Source organism: Schistocerca cancellata, chromosome 1, assembly GCF_023864275.1.
Source record: "Schistocerca cancellata isolate TAMUIC-IGC-003103 chromosome 1, iqSchCanc2.1, whole genome shotgun sequence".
NCBI lineage: Eukaryota > Metazoa > Arthropoda > Insecta > Orthoptera > Acrididae > Schistocerca > Schistocerca cancellata.
Window position 1 is genome coordinate 678,971,347 of NC_064626.1, and position 16,573 is coordinate 678,987,919.

General features: G+C 44.6%; 1 protein-coding gene across 1 annotated transcript in view; it reads left to right on the forward strand.

Annotated features, from left to right (window-relative positions):
• Window positions 1-2,748: 2,748 nt before the first annotated feature.
• The window catches only part of LOC126093640 (facilitated trehalose transporter Tret1-like), a 31,412-nt gene continuing 17,587 nt past the window's right edge, over window positions 2,749-16,573 (forward strand). Inside the window, exons 1-2 of the mRNA XM_049908739.1 lie at window positions 2,749-2,782; window positions 11,436-12,466. Coding sequence (XP_049764696.1) covers window positions 2,749-2,782; window positions 11,436-12,466 — 1,065 coding nt within the window. The remainder of the gene's footprint in view (window positions 2,783-11,435; window positions 12,467-16,573) is intronic.

A 16,573-nucleotide genomic window follows, 5' to 3' on the forward strand; every position in this document is an offset into this window, starting at 1 on the left:
CGGGGATCGAGACGTGGCTGCACGATCCGTTACAGCCATGCGGATAAGATGCCTGTCATCGCAACTGCTAGTGATACGAGGCCGTTGGGATCCAGCACGGAGTTCCGCATTACCCTCCTGAACCCACCGATTCCATATTCTGCTAACAGTCATTGGATCTCGACCAACGCGAAAAGCAATGTCGCGATACGATAAACCGCAATCGTGATAGGCTACAATCCGACATTTATCAAAGTCGGAAACGTGATGGTATGCATTTCTCCTCCTTACACGAAGCATCACGACAACGATTCACCAGGCAATGACGGTCAACTGCTGTTTGTGTATGAGAAATCGTTTGGAAACTTTCCTCATGTCAGCACGTTGTAGGTGTCGCCACCGGCGCCAACCTTGTGTGAATGCTCTGAAAAGCTAATCATATGCATATCACTGAATCTTCTTCCTGTCGGTTAAATTTCACGTCTGTTCCATGTCATCTTCGTGGTGTAGCAATTTTAATGGCCAGTAGCGTACTAGTACCTGGCCACGTGTTGCAGTCGTTCAGTCCAGTTAAATGGAAAAGAAAGGAAAGGGAAAAAAACACGTTCCTAATACATATGGGAATTGGATATACGTCACAGTATTCTCCCCTTGTCCCTGTCCATCTTCCCCCTCCCCCTCCTCCCTTCGTCTATGTCATTCTCCTTCCCCCTCTCTCTATCAATCACGTCCTCCCTCTCTTTCTGCCCGTCTTCTGCACCCCCTCTCACTTCATGTCCCCCCCACCCCCTTGCCCTAACTCTCTGTCCTGCTTTCTGCTCTGCATATCCATTTCCTCCCACAACTCTGTCCATCTCCTCATCCGCCACCCCCTCTCTGAACTTGAGCCTAGTTTATTGTTATTCCAAATTCAGATTCAGTAGTAGTATTCCATAATTGCCCAGTATGCTAGAAATACAATTTTGCTGTTTCCTGTGACACCATCTGTGAGGAAGAAAATAAAACAGCACAATATTCTGTATCTAATTTATGTTTATAAATGTGTATAATGAGAAAGAATATATAGGAGAAACAATTTGTCTAACGCATTAATAGAAAACCTGGGCATTGTTGTTTAAAAATACATGTATTTTATGTCTGTCTGAATGTTTAATATAATATACACTCCTGGAAATGGAAAAAAGAACACATTGACACCGGTGTGTCAGACCCACCATACTTGCTCCGGACACTGCGAGAGGGCTGTACAAGCAATGATCACACGCACGGCACAGCGGACACACCAGGAACCGCGGTGTTGGCCGTCGAATGGCGCTAGCTGCGCAGCATTTGTGCACCGCCGCCGTCAGTGTCAGCCAGTTTGCCGTGGCATACGGAGCTCCATCGCAGTCTTTAACACTGGTAGCATGCTGCGACAGCGTGGACGTGAACCGTATGTGCAGTTGACTGACTTTGAGCGAGGGCGTATAGTGGGCATGCGGGAGGCCGGGTGGACGTACCGCCGAATTGCTCAACACGTGAGGCGTGAGGTCTCCACAGTACATCGATGTTGTCGCCAGTGGTCGGCGGAAGGTGCACGTGCCCGTCGACCTGGGACCGGACCGCAGCGACGCACGGATGCAAGCCAAGACCGTAGGATCCTACGCAGTGCCGTAGGGGACCGCACCTCCACTTCCCAGCAAATTAGGGACACTGTTGCTCCTGGGGTATCGGCGAGGACCATTCGCAACCGTCTCCATGAAGCTGGGCTACGGTCCCGCACACCATTAGGCCGTCTTCCGCTCACGCCCCAACATCGTGCAGCCCGCCTCCAGTGGTGTCGCGACAGGCGTGAATGGAGGGACGAATGGAGACGTGTCGTCTTCAGCGATGAGAGTCGCTTCTGCCTTGGTGCCAATGATGGTCGTATGCGTGTTTGGCGCCGTGCAGGTGAGCGCCACAATCAGGACTGCATACGACCGAGGCACACAGGGCCAACACCCGGCATCATGGTGTGGGGAGCGATCTCCTACACTGGCCGTACACCACTGGTGATCGTCGAAGGGACACTGAATAGTGCACGGTACATCCAAACCGTCATCGAACCCGTCGTTCTACCATTCCTAGACCGGCAAGGGAACTTGCTGTTCCAACAGGACAATGCACGTCCGCATGTATCCCGTGCCACCCAACGTGCTCTAGAAGGTGTAAGTCAACTACCCTGGCCAGCAAGATCTCCGGATCTGTCCCCCATTGAGCATGTTTGGGACTGGATGAAGCGTCGTCTCACGCGGTCTGCACGTCCAGCACGAACGCTGGTCCAACTGAGGCGCCAGGTGGAAATGGCATGGCAAGCCGTTCCACAAGACTACATCCAGCATCTCTACGATCGTCTCCATGGGAGAATAGCAGCCTGCATTGCTGCGAAAGGTGGATATACACTGTACTAGTGCCGACATTGTGCATGCTCTGTTGCCTGTGTCTATGTGCCTGTGGTTCTGTCAGTGTGATCATGTGATGTATCTGACCCCAGGAATGTGTCAATAAAGTTTCCCCTTCCTGGGACAATGAATTCACGGTGTTCTTATTTCAATTTCCAGGAGTGTAGTTTAAAACTTGAAGTAAATCGGCCAATAACTCTTCGAGACTTGAAATATATCAGAACGTCCTGGAGGTATGCTTTGGGAGAGAGGGATAACTCACGCCAAGCTGTGCAGAGAAATAAAGGCAAGTATGTCATCGACTTTATTACATTGAAGCCACACAGCCGGTCTTGCCGTGAACTCGGCGATGACGCCGCGCAGCGTACGCCCTGCTCCCTCAAGTGCGACTCATGGGCCCATGTAGAGGGCCGAAGGGAAGCAGCTGACCGCCGCCGTTGTAGTGAGCCTTAGCAAACTCCGGCCATCTGCCCACGGCAGCTCGTTCAGTGTCCGCAGCCTTGCACCCGGGAGGCTGCGAGTTCGTGCCCCGGCCCCACCCCTGCGGACGGCAGTTTGCAGACCACCAGAGAAAGTCACCAAGAGAATAGAGGCCAACTGCCCTGTCACGCATCGTGCCGATGTAGCTCCTAGGAGAGACTCACCTCGCCACAGTGATGACGCGTCCGTGCAGTGGAAGCTGGAAGTGGCTTCAGAGGACCAGTTGGCCGCCGATATCCATCACCAACAGATTGTCGCTGTTGGCCTCCAATTTAAATAATCGTCATTCTGTCTTGTTCTAGACTCTGACAATATGGCGACATAACTGTCTGCTTTGAGCCTCCAGGCTCGCTTATTTATACATATTTTCCCTATGCCTCTAACGTAGTTCTTCTGGAGAGGTGGGGGTACTAGTGGAGTGCTCTTTGCTAATTACGTCGGCTTTCTTCAACCCGCTTTGGCCCCTACATATAGGTCACTAGCCGTTGTTGTAGCTGCAATATATGAGTTCTTCGCAGCATGCCGTGTCCTCTGCTGCCCTGATTATTTCATATTTATATATAGCGCCTGCCACGCTGTGACTTCCCGCCTGTGAGCAGATTCATAAATCTGCCTCGTAGAATCGTTTGCAAAATATTAACATTGCCCGTGCCTACCATCTGATGTGTCAGCCGGTCTCTTAACTATTGCCTTCCAACCATAGCTGCACAAGATTTACAAGAATTCCCCACATCCACACCTGTACTTATTTGTGACGCAGCATATCTCGTACTTTCCGAAAAGATTCATCCCGAATCTTTAACATTATGCTGCATCATCTTAACTCTAATAATTTATAAATTGAGGACAATCTCTCGAATTCACCATACAGGACTTCTGCTCACATTTTACTATTACCATGCAACCCTTATCGTACCCTTATACAGTAATTAAGACCTTAAAAGTAATTGCTTCCCCGACCAATGCCGTCAACCATTCTACTGGTAACTTCTGTGTTGGCACGTCTACAGTACGAAAAAGTCTGCTAGAAACACATGACAACTGGTGACCGACACACTCACCGCTAATACTTTATGCTCCTGTTCTTCCCGGAAATGGTGTACATGCTGCCACATTTGTTCCATCGAAATTTCCTCTTGCTTGGACGTTATTAATCTGTCCAATGACTGCAAAACCTCTGTATTGAGTGAGTCATTTAAATATGTTAAATTGTGGACACGGATTACTCTCATTCTGACCAATACAATGTATTCCGTGACAGTGTCATAACAGCTGAGCCTGTGAGCGTAGCCAAGAGACGAATATCCTTCCCGACTACCTCACAAGTCATGCCATTAATGATCATTCCACTTTCCCGAAGCTCGAGTTTTTTCAACCCTACCGATCTGTCTCCATCGTAGCAATTCAACAATATATTTTCCGGCGTGAATACGGACTATATCCAATGAGCATTTGGGCTGGCAGAAGCTACTTCCCACAATTTTTCCCATTTACTTCCCCAGAAACAAACTCGCTTCACATGTCCACATTTGTGGACATCCGGACAGATCACAAATTACTCTATCACCCTCTCCCTCTTTCTGAGAATGTACAACCCACAAAAAACTGTATCATTAGTCATAACATGAAAAACCAACAACTCCGCAACAAAGGAAAACAACAAATATCCATATGGCAAAAAAACAATATTTACTCCCTGATGCAATAAACCAACAAATCACAACCATGCAACTTACTTACGCAACCTTAACCCATACGGCACATCGTGCACCTTACGTTGCTAACCAATTCCAGGTTCCTTCTTTTCACCCTTTGTAACATTCACTTTCCGATTAGCTGCTGATAACTGTGGTATTCCCCCTACCATTACTTTAAACGGTTTTATGCGACTGACGTGTATAACAGAAGTTTTTGTGGAGAACTGTATCTTCGCTTTGACTGGTGAGGTCATTTCCATGACCTCGTATGGTCCCTGGTATTTTGTCAAAAATTTCTTTGTTTTCCCCTTTGACGTATAGGGACTAGTGTCCATTAACAATTGTCCCATGTGGTACTGCAGCAATTTGCCCATGCATCTGTGTGGTTTTTCCTAGCGTTCTAGCACCTTTGTGTTTGCCTTTTGCACATTCCTCCAAACTTCCCTAATTCTCTGGCAAACTCCCTCACCCACTCACCATCAGGTCCTAATTTAGGAATCAAAACGTCAAAGGGAGGTGGCAGTTTCCTGCTGTACACCACCTCAAATGGCGACAGGTCTGTTGCAGTACGAACCTGTGAATTATAACCACACCGTAAATAAGGTACATAGGAGTCCCAATCGTCGTGCTGGAAGCTATGAAATAGCTACACATCTTTGCAATTGTCTTGTCCACGCAATCAATTTTCCCATTAGTCTGCGTATGAAATGAACTCGTCCGTAACTTCGTTACGCACAACACACGACATAGTTGTTTCATTAAATCCAAGGCAAAATTCGTTCCTTGGTCTGTAATTATGGTCTCAGGCACCACAAACTTGAATATGCAGTTGTTTACTAATGCTTGCTGGCATCGGTACTATTGCCAAAAATCGAGAAAAATGGTCGATGGTCGTGAGGACGTGCTTATTTTCTGCAGGTGTTTTATTAAATGGCCCAAATACATCCAAGCTCAACATAGAAAATGGGCTGGACGCCTCTGCTAGCCTTTACAATAGCATTTTCAGATGTGTCATGTTGACCCTCTGCGTGCATGGCACACAGTCCTTAATGTAATGCTCCACGTCACACTTCCTGTTCCTCCACCAAAACTGCTCTGCTACATGTCTGTCCACTGCACGTCGGCCACTCTGACCTGACAACATATGGTCATTAGCTTTCTGCAAAACTTCCTTCCAAACTCCCTCTGCAATCACCACACGTGGTCCACACCTCGTTATTCTACACAACAAGCCCTCATGCGTATCGAAATGTGGCTGTGACTTAAATACCTGGCACTCCTTATCCCTTGCCTGTGCCTGCTGCCACTCTTCAACACTCTTCCCTAGCGTACTTAACATTGCTATCCTGCGGCTTAACGAATCTGCATTTGCGTGTGATCACCCTGGTTTAAGGACTACCTCGTACTCGAATTCACTGTGATTAAGTGCCCATCGAGTGAATCTACTAGATGGATCTTTCAAATCAAGCAACTATTTCAGTGAGGCATGATCCGTCACGACCTTAAGCTTCCTACAATACAGATAACATCCAAAATTTTTAATACCGTATATGAGCACCAACATCTCTTTCTCTGTTAAATAGTTACGCTCTGTCTTGAAGCGTCAGCCACCGGATGTTCGTGACCACCTACCATCTCTTCCAAGACAACCGACTGCATCGTTTGAAGCATCACACGAAAGCATAAACTCTTTCTCGAAATCCAGGGAAACCAGTAATAGATCTGAAACTATTTTTTTTCAGTTCTTCAAATGCTTCCTGACATTCCTGCGACCAATGGAATTTCATCCCCTTCTTCAGTAGCTTGTCCAAGGGTCTGGCTATTTCCGCAAGGTTTTTCAGGAACCATCTATAATAATTACAGAGGCCACTGAACGACTGTCCTGGATATCGGATAATTTTGAACTGCATCTGTAAGACGAGGATCTGTCTGTATGATAAGCTCATTAATCACGTGCCCCAAAAGGTTTACCTGAGTTTGCGCAAAATGGCACTTGTGCACACACTTAAAGTGGAACATGCCGATTGTAGTCTACTAAAGCCATCATCCAAACGTCTCACATGCTCTGGTAAATACTTTGAACAGAGAGTTATGTCACAGAGATTGACAAGTTTTTGGCTTTTTTCCTCTCAGTACCCCATGTAACAACCGCTGAAAAGTTGCCGGGCGTTCTTTATTCCAAATGGCATGTGTTTGTAATGAAAATGTCCTGCTGGGACGGTAAACACTGTTTTCGGCCTACCTTCAGGCGCCATCTCCAATTGATGGTATCCACCCCTTAGGTCCATAGTTGTAAAGAACCGACAGTGACCCAGATTATCCGAAGTTTCCGTCATGTTTGGAAATGGATAAGCATCTGCAGTGGTTCGCTCGTTCAGATATCTGTAATAACAGCAAAATCCGTATTTCCGTATCCTGTCCGCTGGCCTTTGTGACACAATGACAATATTTGCACTCCAGGGAGTATCACTCGGTTCTATGATCCCATCCTGTAGTTGTTCAATAAATTCTTTTACCACTGGTTGCAGTTTCTTTGCTCTGTGGTATGGCTTCCATGAAATTGTTGCACTTTCCCTATTGGTATGTGATGTTGCATCAGTGGGGTTGCTTCTAGCCTTCAATTCGCACCCCGGCCGCGGTGGCCGAGTGATTCTAGGCGCTTCAGTCCAGAACCGCGCAACTGCTACGGTCGCAGGTTCGAATCCTGCCTCAGGCAGGATGTGTGTGATGACCTCATATGTTAAGTCCCATAGTGCTCAGAGCCATTTAAGCCGTCAATTCGCACAAAATGACGAATCCTCAGCAACAGGTTGTGAACAGCCATTTGATCACTGCCCTTCAAATAATCTACTTTCTCTCGTAACACTTCCTTATCGACGTTTTGCTTATGGCTTTCCTCTAGGCTAGACTTATCGATTTCCTCGTCTTCCAGGACTTCCAGAGTTACTATTATTGTAACCTTTGTGAAGAATCAGCTCTCCTCCGCCAAAGTCATTCACACTAATCATAAATCATCGTTCACCATTAATGTCACTCACATGCGGATAAAACAATGAGAACTACCCAACTTTTCATTGCTTAAGAGCGGTACAACTACATATAATGTTTTCTTCGGCGATAGATATCCACTGAAACCCACACCATCTTCCAGTACCTGCCTATATTTTATCCTGCTTATCGATCTTTACTGAAAACGTACGCAGTATAGTTGGTCTCACTCCCATGATAGATGAACCTTGTGCCATCGTCTCAATTGCAACTGCCCCCCCCCCCCCCCCCCAGATGAAACCAATCCCACTGAGTTCCCCTGTGCGTTTCAATAAATCAGTCTTAGCGTGATGTTTGTCGAGAAAGTCTAGCCCGAGAATCACTGAACAACCTTCGCCTACGCATGGCAACGCCTCCATGCGTTCGCTGAACTTATTTCCTGACTGAAAACTCCAGTGCTGCTGTACCCAATGATTCCACCCTATCATCGCCAACTCCACGTAACGTATACCATGTTGGCCCCAGTCTCCTCCTTCTCACGAGGTCCAGACATAATTAACACATTCGCATCTGTGTCCACCAAAAATCTCTGTTTCTTGCCACTCACTAAGCCCACCAAGCTACATTCCATCCGTGCACTAACTTGTGCCCTGTTATGGTCTATCGGGACGGCCTTGCGACAGTTGAAGCAATCCAGTTTCCATTTAAGGGCTGTTTCCCCTGCCAGAGCTTTCCATCCTTTCTACCTCTACACTCAAATGCCCTGTGGCTCACTATGCCACACACATAGGACTCTGGTAGGTTACACTTCTTTCCTACATGTTCCTCCCAACTACAACAAAAACACTTGACTTCAGCAGCAAACACGCGATGGTCCACTCTCTTCTTTATGGCCATATCCGCTTCCTCTATAAGTGCTGCATCCTAAGAGCTGACTTTAAGTCCTCTGGGTACCGCATCCGTACCCTCCGTGACATTTCAGCATGTATACTGCGCAAAAAACCATCCATCGCTCTATTTTCTGCCTCCTGTAACAGTACCCTATTAGTTTCTGCATTCTGGATCTGTACATATGTCTTTGCGTTTAGCTTAAAGATTCTATCTGAGAATACTTCCACTGACTCGCGGAGCTGCATCAACAACGTAATTTCTCCCAAAAAAAATCATGCACTTCTCTGTGTTTGGTACTGTTGGCTCACTCCTAGGACGTATGTGCTTTACTCAATGCCTCGTGGTAGACAACATAGGTTTGGTGTTCCACGCTAAACGCATATTAGCGACATTCAGGGTTACTTCATCTGACCACCCGCGCTTCCGCAGCGTCGCAAATATCCTTAACGAAAATTGTTGCCCTACCCGAGAAAGGATTAGTCACAGGGACCACTGCCAGACAATACAGAACTGAAGGCACTCTCAGTCCTCACTTACTCTCCCGAGACTCCGATTTCGATACATAAATGACCTTGCGGTTGATATCGGAAGTTCACTATGGCTTTTTGCAGATGATGCTGTGGTGTATCGAGAGGTTGTAACAACGGAAAATTGTACTGAAATGCAGGAGGATCTGCAGGGAATTGACGCATGGTGCAGGGAATGGGAATTGAATCTCAATGTAGACAAGTGTAATGTGCTGCGAATACACAGAAAAATAGATCCTTTATCATTTAGCTACAAAATAGCAGGTCAGCAACTGGAAGCAGTTAATACCATAAATTATCTGGGAGTACGCATTAGGAGTAATTTAAAATGGAATGATCATATAAAGTTGATCGTCGGTAAAGCAGATGCCAGACTGAGATTCATTGGAAGAATCCTAAGGAAATGCAATCCGAAAACAAAGGAAGTAGGTTACAGTACGCTTGTTCGCCCACTGCTTGAATACTGCTTAGCAGTGTGGGATCCGTACCAGATAGGGTTGATAGAAGAGATAGAGAAGATCCAACGGAGAGCAGCGCGCTTCGTTACAGGATCATTTAGTAATCGCGAAAGCGTTACGGAGATGATAGATAAACTCCAGTGGAAGACTCTGCAAGAGAGACAATCAATAGCTCGGTACGGGCTTTTGTTAAAGTTTCGAGAACATACCTTCACCGAAGAGTCAAGCAGTATATTCCTCCCTCCTACGTATATCTCGCGAAGAGACCATGAGGATAAAATCAGAGAGATTAGAGCCCACACAGAAGCATACCGACAATCCTTCTTTCCACGAACAATACGAGACTGGAATAGAAGGCAGAACCGATAGAGGTACTCGGGGTACCCTCCGCCATGCACTGTCCGGTGGCTTGCGGAGTATGGATGTAGATGTAGACCACTTCCTGACTCCAAACTGTTACAACACCCTGAGCTCAGGGGATATATAATGCTCGCACAGTGCTTAATTTGTAAAAGAAGAAGTTCCGTTACTGTGACCTACCGTTTCTTTTTTTAATTATAGACATCTCAGAACGGTGATTTCCACGTTTTGTTTCGTCAGAGGTACCAGTACAAAGAAGCAGCATGTACCGCCATAGATCAAGCAATATATATATATATATATATATATATATATATATATATATATATATATATATATGTGTGTGTGTGTGTGTGTGTGTGTGTGTGTGTGTGTGTGTGTGTGTGTATGTGTGTGTGTGTGTGTGTGTGTGTGTGTACATACACATATACCGATATATGTATGTATGTATATTCATCCCCAGAGTTTATGAGAATGTTAAATTTGAAGTAAATCGGTCAAAATGTTTTGAGATTTTTGTAACAATGTTTCCCTTCTATGCATTACGTATTCATATTTGTCTATCACATACACATTTAAAAAATATAACTTACGTCCATTCCAATGCTCATAGAGTGTTGTGTAAGAATTACAATTAAATCGGTTTATAACTTAGCGAGATTTTCAGCAACAACTTTTCCCCTTAATGTAGTATATATTTCTTTATATATTACATATGTTTAAAAAATAGAAGTCCGAAAACACACCCGTGTTAGCATTCAACTTTGTGTCGAAGTTTCACCTGAATCGACTGCCTACTTATCGAGTTTTGCGAGTACAAACATACACAAAGTTAATTTTTATATATAGAGATTTTCACTGTATAACTATTTGATTATGAGCATTCAAACACAGGCTATCATATTATTATTATTATTATAAACACCATTAAAATACAACATAAATTTGTCAATGCAAAATTATTATTTTACTTTTTCTTTCATTTGTTACATCACAACACATCATTTTTGCTTAGATTTGCTTAGATGAAGTGCATTTGGAATGTAAATACCACTAGAAAGGAAAACGATGACTACTGGATGGTTAAATTATTCTTCAGAGACAAAGTCAATGCATGAACATAGATTTTTGACCATCTACCAAAATAGTCTTTTGCATCCCTCTATTAGACAGGGCCACATTGTGTCCTTTTTAATTGACCTACATTCACGTGATGGATGTATAATCCTCCAAAACACGTAGTTGGGAGAACAGTGATCTGCATTTTCAAACTGATACACATTACAATCACGTCGAAAGTTCTAACTATAGCAGTCACATTTAAAGTAAGTGAATTCATTTGACGTATTACGTTGTATGTTCCATGGCGATGTGACAGCTTGAGTCATCGGTAACGTGCGCATTTTCGGTAAGGTGCTCATCTGACACTTTCGCACCACAGAACCTCTCTACATCTGTCTGAAGATCTCAGCGTGTCTTACTGCCAGAAATGTTCACAGAACAAAAAACTTATACCAGAAGATTGAATGAATAGAAATCAAAAATGTTCGGTTGCATACTTTTTTAAAATTGTTATTGATCACTGGCTTTAACAGATCAATTTATATACCTATGTTATACTGTCTTCATCCACAGCGTCGCTGATATACACTGCATTTGGCTCGTTCGCGGCTTGGTCGGCTACGACGCTTCCCATTCTGCAATCAGAGGACTCTCCGGCCCCGATCACCGCAGACCAGGCCTCGTGGCTGGCTTCCATCAACTCGCTGACGGGGCTGGTAGCGACGTTCACCGCAGGCTACGCAGTGGACATCATCGGCAGGAAGAAGCTGATTCTCTTCGCCGCTGCCCCACTCCTCGTCTGGTGGCCAATGGTCGCTTTCGCAAACTCTTACGCAATGCTGATGGTTGCCATGACGATAGGAAGCTTATCTGGCGGCCTCATGGGCAGTCCTTCCACTATGTTTCTGTGCGAAATCGCTGACACCGAATTACGAGGCACGCTCATGATGATTCACACCGTGTTGATGAACTGCGGCAGCCTTTTCATGTACTGCGCAGCGCCCTACTTATCCGTTTCGACTGTTTCTTTCATGTGCACTGCCATCCCCATTATCTTCGTGGTCACGTTCGTGTGGATGCCCGAGTCACCGTACTTCTTCCTTCTGCGAAACAGAGAATCTGAAGCTGTGAAGAGTCTCGTAAGGTACAAGGGCGAGTTGACACCAGAGGAACTGCGCTCGGAGCTTGACTCAATGTATAGAGCAATCCGACAGAAGCAAGAGACCAAAGGGAGGCTGAAAGACCTTTTCTTGGTACCAGTGCACCGCAGGACTCTGTTGATAATGTCCGGGTTCGTCTTGCTCCATTTGTCCACTGGTGCAATAGCGTTTGGTACCTACACGACGTACATATTCGAGAAGAGTGGAAGCGGTTTTGACGCAGATGTGTCTTCCATCATTGTAGCGGCCGTTATGTTGGCATCGAGTATTTCGTCGTCCTTCATTGTTGAAAGAGTTGGCCGGCGGCCGCTCGGGATTCTGGGCCTTGCCGGGTGCTGTGTCTGCCTGACCGCCATGGGCGCCTACTTCTACGTGGACGAGACCCAGGGTGAGGTGCCCTCTGCCTTCGACTGGGTGCCGCTCACAACCGTCATCGGATTCAACGTAAGACTGTTTTTATAAATATTTATGTCTTTTTTTGAAATTTGGTTGCTGGTTCTACTACACTTTCACCAAAGAATATCTTACGTGACAAATACGAAAACAGTTGGATTTATTCCATAACCATAACAAGCAGTATGGTTTGATACTTTCCATTGCAGGTGATCTATTCTGTGAACAGATTGTCTTCCTCATTTCAAAGTGAAAGGAAAGAAAATGTGACGGAAGGAAGTTAAGAATGAAGATTAGATCCTATTGACAACGACTTCATTAGAGACGGAGTACGTGCCCGGATCAGAATGAAGGGGTAGGAAATACATCTGCATCTTCATGACTACCCTGTAATTCAAACTTAAGTGCTTGGCAGATGGTTCATAGATCCACTTTCAGACCATTCCTTGACCGTTACGCTCTCAATTAGCACGTGGAAAAAATGAACGCCTAGATCTTTGCGTGCGAGCTCTGATGTCCCTTATTTTTTGACGATGCTTATTTCTGCCTATGTAGGTGGGAATTAATAAAATATATTCACATTTGGAGAAGATTGTTGGTGAGTAGAATTGCGTGAAATGGTCTCGCCACAACGAAAAACGCCCTTGTTTCAATATTACCACCTTGAATAGTGTATTATATCCATGGCACTCTTCCCCATTTCGCGACAAAACGAACCTTACTGCCACTCTTTGAACTTTTTCGATGTCCTCCATCAGTACCATATGATGAGAGTCATATAGTGCAGCAATACTCCAGAAGACGATAGTGTAGATGTAGTGTAGGTAGTATCTTTAGTGTATTTGTTGCATCTTCGTTCTGCCATTAAGATGCAGACTTTCATTCGCCATCCCCACTACATCTTCTATGTGGCGGTTCGAGTTTGGTTTCCAATGGCTCTGAGCACTAAGGGACTTAACTTCTGCGCTCATCAGTCCCATAGAACTTAGAACTACTTAAACCTAACTAACCTACGTACATCACACACATCCATGCCCGAGGCAGGATTTGAACGTGCGAACGTAGCGGTCGCGCGGTTCCAGACTGGAGCGCCTAGAACCGCTCGACCATCCCGGCCGGCGGTTCAAGTTTACGTTATAATTGTAATCTTGGGTATTTCGTTGAATCGACAGCTTTTACCTTCGTGTGATTTATCGTGTAACAGAAATACAAGTGAACTTCTTTTCTTTTCTGGTACTTACGCGGGTCATCTCACTTTATACTGTTGATGTTCAACTGTCACTTTTCACAACATGCAGAAGTCTTGTCGGCATCATTTGTAATTTCCGTTCAACTTATGACGTTTTTATTAAGCGGTAAACGACAGTATCATCTACAACCAATCTAAGAAGGCTACTTGTTTTGACTCTTAAATCGTTTATGTAGATTAGGAACAGCACAGAGGATAACACTTACTTAGGGAAACACGGATATCAATTCTGATTCATCCAGTGACTTACAGTCAGTTGCCACGAACTGTAACATTTCTCAAAGGAAATTAATAATTCAGTCTCAAAACTGCGGCGATACTCCATAGACACACATTTTGATTAGAAGCCGCTTGTGAGGAATGGTGTCAAAAGCCTTCTGGAAAGCTAGAGATATGGAATCAACTTGAGATCCCATGTCGATAGCACTCATTACTTTGTGTGAATAAAAGCCAATTGTGTTTCACAAAAAAGGTATTTTCTGAATCCATACTGCCTACGTGTCAACAGATTTTTTTTTTTTGAAGTATTTCATAATGTTTGAAGACGACGTGCGTTCCTAGTTCTACCGCAAACCGATGTCAGTGATATAGGTCTATCATTCAACGGACTACTTATTTTGTCGTCCGGTGTGGCCGAGCGGTTCTAGGCGCTTCAGTGTGGAACCGCGCGACCACTACAGTCGCAGGTTGGAATCCTGCCTCGGGTGTAGATGTGTGTGATGTCCTTAGGTTGGTTAGGTTGAAGTAGTTCTAAGTTCTAGGGGACTGGTGACCTCAGATGTTAGGTCCCATAGTGCTCAGAGCCATTTGAACCACTTTGAACCACTACTTCTATTACCCTTCTTGGGTACTGGCGTCACCCGTGTCACCTCCCTCTCTTTAGTTCAGTCTATAGTAGGAATTTTGGTATGGTTTTCAGTAATAGGTAGACTGACTCCAGAGGAAGGTTTCGTCCAGAATTTATACCGCTGTGAAAACGGTGCCATTGCCATCTAGCAGTGAATAGCAGAACTCTTTGAATTCACGCAATGCTGTCTAACTACATTGCAGCGCCACCACCACGAGACGGACACGAGCTACTGCCAACTTCCTTAAACGAGTTGCCGTGCGGGACGTACCTCGACATTAAGCTGATAACAACATAGTTTTTTGTATAGAGTTCATGTTTAAGTGGTGTGAAGGGAAATGCGGGAAAATCTCAAACAGAAAATATAGCTTGTGCCGAACTGGCAATGGCCTGTAAACGAAATTCCAGCAATACGCACTGAGAGCTACACATGCGAAATTGGGGCAGATATCTAGTGATTGCTGAAAATGGAGTGATTTCATCAGCATACACCGAAAGAAATCTTAGTGTTGTACAGTCTTGACCACTTGACCAGAAGACTTGCTTTTCTTGGATGATTTAAACCGTTTCGCTACACTGAGAAAACCTACTTGTAAATCACTCAAGTGGATAGCTGTTTTTGGTTCGAATACTGGAATGTTCACGAAATCTTCTTCGGTGAAGAAATTTCGTGAAAACTATGTTTACTGACTTCGCTTTAGTGGCACTGTCGTCGGCAACATTACCATTGCAATTCCACAGAGAGAGTACTGATTGTCTCTTGTCGCTTGTATAATTTACATACTAACAGAATCTCTTTGGATTTCGACACAGTTCCGTTGCGGAAAGTATTAAACGCATCTCGCATTCAAGTCCATGCTGAATGTCGACCTACTGTAAAACATCGCCACTAACGGGGATTTAGTACTTTTTTTAAAAATCTGGCCTACTTTTTCAGTTGCTACAGCAACAGTGATCTCATTATTTTGTGTACCATGATGGATTTGTTCCTTTGTTTTTTAATTTACTTGATATGAATCCCTCAATTGCGGTCGATGCTATTTCCCTGACTTTGTCACATGTGGTCTTCACTTACATAGTTACTTTGGAAGGCGTCAAGAAAACTTTTATCTGCTTGAAGAACCGAGGATCTCGGACAAGACGAGACGATTCCTGCAGAAGATCTAACCGTTATGAACTCATATTTTATAAAGCGATGACTTGAACCCAGTACGAGAAAAACTGAAGTATGTACATTCCATCTGGCAAACAAACAAGCTAATGCGGAGGTCAGAGTGAAACTTAACAGAAACACTCTTTGTCATAAAAATACTCTAAGAACCTTGGTGCCACCCTTGACCGCACCCTTTCATATAGGAAACATCTTGAAAATACTGCTGCCAAGATGAAAACTTGTAACAATATTATTCAAAAATTATGTATAATCACGTGAGGAGCTTCAGCAGATACCTTGAGCACATCGTCCATTGCGCTGGACTTCTCAGCAGCCGAGTATTGTGTCCCAGTGTGGCTAAACAGCTGCCACACCAACTTGATCGACGTCCAGATGAATCCCACTACGCGGCTTATAACTCGGACAGTCCAACCAAAACCGATTTACAGGGTTTCTCTGCTGAGCATCATCCATCCACGCGCAGTCCATAGAAGCGAGGCCTTGCATAGGGAATACGGCAAGCCACAGGAGAATTTGAAATTACCTGTACCGGAAGACATACCAAGTCTACGACAAAACAGACTCCGTTCAAGAAGCCCACCATTATGGCAAGCAGAACAGCTAGATGCCGAGACATGTGGAATCGGTACTGTCAACTTACTGAAAAACATATAATACAAAATATAGTGTAAACTGCCAGACACAATACGGTATATCATTTTCCATTACATCTTTGCATGGTAAATAATTACTTTTGTACGTTACCGAACTTCATATGTGTATTTGCCTGAAGGTTATTTCGTACATTTTAACCTGAGGCAATTTTTTTCCTTTTGCTTGTTCTTTCAGGTCTGAACAACCGAAATTTTAAGATTACACATTATTGGTGATCTAGACAATTTAAAAAAT